A 6,625-nucleotide genomic window follows, 5' to 3' on the forward strand; every position below is an offset into this window, starting at 1 on the left:
CAGCCAAGTTATGAACCATAAAACCAAAGTCCACAGCTTTTAACTTTCAGTAGAGTTACGTATGTGTGTTCCCAAGCCCATCCTAAGAAGGGATTTCTGTAGTTTTCCTTTGAGGACGAGGACAGCAATATCAAAGATGGAGTGGTGGTTCTGTGAAGTGTTTGCTGTTTATTTTTTTCATTCGGGAGCCCAGTGATAGTTAAGTTTCACTCACCTGACATCGTATTATGGTATAAAACTGCATCTCCTCCCTCTTCCAACTTTACAAGACAGTGCAAGAAAAAGTACTGCACCTCACCTCACTTCACACTACAGTCATAATTTATAACAGCTAAATCTCGCTTAAGATTTCTGTAAACCTCTCCACTATTTTTCTTGGTCAAGCTGAACTTACCATAGCTTTAAGCCAAGTACAGAGTGTTGGAGGAAGTCTGGCCAACAGCTCCATTCCTTCCTTCGTCTGAGTGTGTAGCAGAGCATAGGCCAGTCTCTGACCTGTCAGCACAAGTAGTTGTGATGCAAGCACTTCTTTGTCATGCACTTGAAGAGTAGCCTGAGAAAAGGAACACACACATTAGTAGTCAGATTACAATCCCTCAAAATACAAGAACAGCCACCACCAAACTTAGTTTTCATAGGGTTGCCTAAATTCAGCTTCCTTACTAGCTTTCAGTTGATAGGACAAATAACCCAGCAAATTGACTAACAAATGGACATTTTGCAAAAACAGTGGAACAGAGAAAGCAAAACCACAGCTATGTGCTGGCCATTACAACCCTAAGAACAAAAAGCACAAAACTCAGCAATGCAACAAACCTTAGAGTTGTATCTTAAGTCTTGAAATACAAATTCATGTTCTTTCACTCTAAAACAATGTCCCCTAAGAGGACAAACTCAACAGATGATTTGAAAACTTTTTCTACCTGAAGACTAGCAATTGTCTACAATTTTGTGATCAGAGATTAAATGATTTTTACAGACAGCAAGACTTCCAGACATTTTCCAGCTCCAAGTGACATCAAATCTCACATCTTCATTTAAGTTTGTTAACTTCTTCTAACAAAGACAGAGAACTCAAAGTTTGAGTTGCAGATACTGACAGTTCAGACAGTATTTTCTGGTGGCACACCCAATATTTCAAGGATCAGTAAACTACAATCCCAAGACCCACACCAAAGTACTGGAATTCCAACACAGTTTACTGAAAGATTAATGAACTGCAAAGCTTCAGAAAATACAGATTTGCAGTATAGTAAACTTCGAAGTTGTCCTCCTGTGAAATAACCTGTCTAGTATCAAGCTTGCTGAAACATGGATTCTCTAACTGCCACCATTTTACCAAAACCTGCTCAAAATGGAGTATACACAGCTTGGTTTTTAACAAAAGAATTTCCTCAGACAGTACAGTGTAGCTTGAGAAGGCATAAGCACTGCCAGTTATTTTAGCTTTACTCAACATTGTCTGTAAAGCCCCACTTTACAAATCTGTAAAGCAGTCCCTCCTAGAAGCATTTTGTTTTTGGATGTGAAAAAGGATATTTACCATGGCCATCTCAGCTAACTACACACCAGGGTCAAGTACGTTAATTTGTGCTCCCTCTGCTGGAAGACAGCACAACAGAAAACATGCCCCATTCTAAGTCAAAGCTTTGTTTGCAAATATACCGAGAATGTGAATTTGCAGATCCTTTGCTAGGTAGTAAAACTACAAAAATGGCAAATGTAGACATGTCAAGTTAGTAGAGCTCCTCATGATTCTGAGAAGGCTCCAGCTACCAAAAGCACATATTACCTCTTCTCCAAGATGATCCAGTCCATAATTATACAATTCATACACATAATGCCGTCTAATTACATCTTCATTGACCTGAAGAGGTTGAGCCAACCCCACAGCCAAAACTGGCCAGTCCTTCTCTCTTTCAGCAGAAAGTGACATCTCTTCTGAGATTCCTTTGGCCTTTTGTGATGAACAATGTACTGCTGCAGTCACAATTTTCCTTAAGAGCTTCAAGCAAAATCATCAAAAAACATGTTATTTATAGTTAAATGAAACTGGTTTGAAAAATTCTGTCATTTTCTTGTTCAAATATAAGGATTTATATTTACTTGTTGTCGTATGGATAAAATATTTGGATCCATATCTCCACTGGGCAGCAACTGAATTGAAGAAAGATCCTTGAAAAATGCATTTTTGCCCTAGATTGAAAAAAAGAGAAAAATCTATATTAAACTTTGAGTGATACAAATGGAGAAGCGTTTAATAAATCCAACAGAACTCTTGGTGGGCTAGCAGTTTAAAGGGAAAAAACCTCTACTATGTTTTCCATTTCCAATCCCAAAAAGAGGGAAGTAGAAGGCAGGGCAAGCTAGCACCTTCAAGACAAACTGGTTCAAAAACCAGTTCCTGAACCAGTTAATCTTTAAGTTACCCTGTCCTACCTTGTACCTGACTTCATTACTAATTACCTCTCTCAATCCCAAATGGAAATGGAATATTCCAAGTTACAGTGGCTATGAAATATAAGCAACACATTATGATTGAACAAACACATTTTAATTACGTTTCTAGGTTCTGAATCACTTCACCTGGCTTTCAAACTTAGATTACTAAAATCAGTTTTGGTGCCAATATCCCAACTATACAGACATCATTTTTAAGATACTACCATTGCCTTTACTCTCTTTGCTATCATCTTAGATTGGTAAGCAAAGTATGACATCTACTAAGGATTATAGCCTACCATGTATATATGCATATTTAACACACTCTTAAAAGCAGACTAAGAAGAAAGGATTTTTAGGAGCACTCAGAAATTTTTTAAGTTTCTCAAGGGTTAGTGAAGAGTCACATACAGAGAGAGTAAAGGCAATGCCAATGAGTAAAAGCATGCCAACTGTTCTGCTGCCATCCTATCATATATGAATAATAAACAGCAATACCCTTCCTCAAAGAGGCATCCCTGTACAGAGTAATATTTAACAGAAAACTTTCTTCCTTTGCTACACAGCACTGGATGAAGTGACATTCTCCACACTAAATGCACATAGTTGCCAGTAGTGGATATGCTCCATATATGGACTCTAGTACGAAAAATGCATGCATTAAACATTAAACCTGAATACTAAAGTACCTCCTCTAACAGTTTTCTCTAGCCACCACTAACGATTTACAAAAAAGAAATACATGAAGGGATTGATGGTCAGTCATGTCATGCAATCCTATTTCACTCTAAATGCTGGAAAGTGTAGTTCTAAAGATTTGTCTTAGAAAAATCAGACATGAAAATGACTTTTCAGACACTTGCACACTATTAATTCTTCAGATACAGAGACAGGGCATGCTAAAGATCTACTCAGAACAAATTTTAACATGCAGCTTGCTGAATAAAGGGAAATATTAAACGACCGAGGCAAAGATGAAAGGTAGAGGGAGGGTGACAGTGAGATAACACAGGCGCACAATTTTGGGGTAAGCTTTTTTTCCAGACTTGCGGACTTTTCCCAAACAGTGAAAAATGCCCACAAGAAATCGCATAGTATTTTATGCTGTTGAGTTGGTAGAGCAAGGCGTGAAGACAAAAGTATTTTAACTGTACTCAGGTGCTTTGCTATATGGGTATAGACTAATGAAGTATGCCTACATGTAGGCAAAGATCAACAGCAAAGTACACGCAGTTTTAAAATTCAAATACATCTTTAAGGAAAAATCTGCAGTGTAGCAGATTCACTCTGAACCAATTTTCTCCCAGTAAGCATTAGACAGTCTGTATCAGCACTTTATTTCTACATTTCATTTATTACAGTCTGCATCTTAGTTGGGAGGCAGAAAGCTCAATATGTGGCACTTTCTTTACATCAGGTTCAGACTTTGGTAGCAATAACAAACTGCATTTTAAAGACAGTACTTCATTTTAATCAGTTCATTCTTTGTTCTCCAGGAGACAGAACATTTGCTCTTTCTTTACAGAGCTCAGTGTGGAGTAAAACCGTAGGAATAACTGATACAAACAGTGACGGACTTGGATTAAATCTTGTACACAGTCATTTATAAGCTCCCAATTCTGGCAGTTCTCAAAGATGCTCTAAATCAGAATGTATCCTCTGTTCTCATCATGGAATCTTTTTAGTCCATCTAATGGTTGATAAGGTAATTTTGACACATCTAAACCACTCTAAAAATATCCTACTCAGAAGAGATATTAGTGTTTGCGGACTCAAAGGGGTTTTAGTAATACTTTATTTGATGCAAGAGCTGAAAGACCAAGTGGAGAAGCCATTTTTGACATGATAAATCATAACCCTTTTTTAAAGTTAGCAGCCAGTGACTGATAAAGCTTGCATGCCTCATAGGATCTTTATAAAAGACATACCTTACTATCAAAGAGGGAGAGGGGCTTCATGCTCTTCAGAGAAAATCTCATGATTCCATACAAGATGGTACACAATATGGAATGATGTTCGACAAGCGGGTAGTGGATACGTTTCTGCTCAAGAGCTAGCTCTATTATTGAAACGGGTCCTTCTACAGACACCCAGGCATCTTCTGTATCCAGTATCGGAGTATGCATTTCATCACTTCTAATATCAGCCTAGCACAGAAACATCAGCAAATCTCAAGGAACTTTATTTTGGGCTACTGTACAAAAAGTTGTTTAGATGATCTACATGTTAAACACAAATTACAATAAACCTAATTTTCTTTTAGAGTAGCATTTAAAAAAATAAGGACTTTTCCATATTGCTAGAAAAGACATTTAAGTGAAGCCATAAAAATAATTTTACTTTTATTGTTCATTAAGAACATCTACATTAAGATCACAAATGTTCTTTTTTATTGAACCCTCTCACATTTTTACCTCCATTAAGATTTGAAGAAGATCTGAACAAGAACCCAGAAAAGATGTCATTGCAGCGTCACCCATACCTACATCCTGTTAAAAACAAAGAATAGATAAGTGCCACACAATTTTAATTGGCTACATCTCAAAACACTCCAGTTGAAGCTAATAGACAAGGAGATCTTATCACCAATGGTTATATTTAAGAGGGGAAACTTTGCTAGAGAATCCCTGAAGCATTAACTTTATTACCTTACAACAAGTGATGCCAAACAAGGCTGAAACTTGTTCGCAATACAAAAAGATTGGGGAATAATAGGAACAAAAAGATCATTTTAGTAAGGTCTTGAAATATCTTCAAGAAGTTTTAATTAAAAAAAGCTGCTTATTTTATCCACTTATTGCCTTACTCTAGTATGCAAGTAGGAAGCAAGAATTTATTAAACAATCTGTTAAAACTGAGCTGGTTTCAGATCACTCTGCCAAGAGAGTGACTGATGAATAGCGTCTATAACCTGCTAGTAAGTAGTCAGGTTTTAGCCTCAAGCCTACCTTCCATGGTATTATTAGTTATTACATCTTTCAACACTGATAGTCAAATTTGAAATTTAAAACTGGCTAAAATTCACCACCAGTTCAACTCAAGGTTAAAATTTAATAAAATATTTTAATATTGTCATCTTTATATAAAATAGGTGTTACTTACCCGTCTGCATAATCTGTCCTTTGGAGCTTTTCCAACCTAATTTAAAACAATTGTACAGCATAACAGGTAAACAAGCAATTTATTAAGTAAGTTAGTCAGTTATAAATATTTCCCTAACACAATAGAAAAAAAAACTATTGCACAGAAACATACAATGCTACATGGGATATGTTTAATTTTAAAAAATCTGACTGAATACAAGCTATATGACACAAAATACTAGGTGGAACGCAGTATGTTAAATATTTGCAAATGGCTAGAGACTTGGCAAAAATATGTATTGGCTGAAGTCTTTCACACTCTTGATTGGGTGTAATTTATTGCCATCTTCTAGGAAAAAAAAAAAAAAAAAAAAATCACACTGAAAATGACTATTGCATGTTCAAATATTATCCATGAGATCTACACGAAAATCCTTAAGATCTTCCTCAAGAAATAAAATTAAACCTTAAATAATTAAAGAGCCATTTAACAATCTTAAGAGGCCTACTATTACTCAAACTGATGTTACAAGCATGCAATTGTTTCAAAGCTTTTTAATATGAATGGCAAGGAATAAAGCAAAAAATTCTTCGCTTTTAAAAGTGTTACAACACTCTGGACTCTATTCTAGATTTGTCTTCTAGGCTAGGAACAGAAATTACATATAAATTTGTATAAGCGATCAGAAACCAGTTCATATCTGTAACACAACAGAAGTTCAGTGCACATAAACCGCTTTCAAAATGACCTAAACCAGTTTAAGATAAATCTGGAAAAATGTGGTATCAGACTTAATTGATTTAGGTTATATTGGTTTATGAAACTTCTGTCTCAGATCCCTTCCAGATTCAAGTTAACTCACAGTCCCTCAACATCCCAGAATGCTTTGCATCTCCCCCACAAACCCCCTTTGCAGGGTGGATGTGCTAGCCTTGGTCCAAGTTGTCTGCTCCAACCAAGCTGGGAGGTGTGCTCTTCCTTCAAGATCTGAAAAAAGTCTTACATTTTTTTAAAATTGCACGAAGGGCAGTTTTACTTTTGGGTCATTTTCTGGTTACTAGATTTATAAAATGCAACCCCCCCCCCCCCCAAAAAACCC

The 6,625-nt window shown here is 36.4% G+C and overlaps 1 protein-coding gene across 4 annotated transcripts in view; it reads right to left on the reverse strand.

Moving 5' to 3' along the window:
- Positions 1-6,625, reverse strand: part of RAB3GAP2 (RAB3 GTPase activating non-catalytic protein subunit 2) — an 87,659-nt gene that overhangs the window by 8,868 nt on the left and 72,166 nt on the right. For all 4 annotated transcript variants that reach the window (XM_019516469.1, XM_019516470.1, XM_019516468.1 and 1 more), the window contains 6 exons: positions 5,545-5,580; positions 4,857-4,931; positions 4,371-4,589; positions 2,107-2,196; positions 1,793-2,005; positions 395-553 (listed from right to left, as the gene is read on the reverse strand). In XM_019516469.1, the coding sequence (XP_019372014.1) occupies positions 395-553; positions 1,793-2,005; positions 2,107-2,196; positions 4,371-4,589; positions 4,857-4,931; positions 5,545-5,580 (792 nt within the window). The remainder of the gene's footprint in view (positions 1-394; positions 554-1,792; positions 2,006-2,106; positions 2,197-4,370; positions 4,590-4,856; positions 4,932-5,544; positions 5,581-6,625) is intronic.

The sequence above is a fragment of the Gavialis gangeticus genome, unplaced genomic scaffold, assembly GCF_001723915.1.
Source record: "Gavialis gangeticus isolate Ggan-Ray unplaced genomic scaffold, GavGan_comp1, whole genome shotgun sequence".
In the NCBI taxonomy this organism is placed as follows: Eukaryota; Metazoa; Chordata; order Crocodylia; family Gavialidae; genus Gavialis; species Gavialis gangeticus.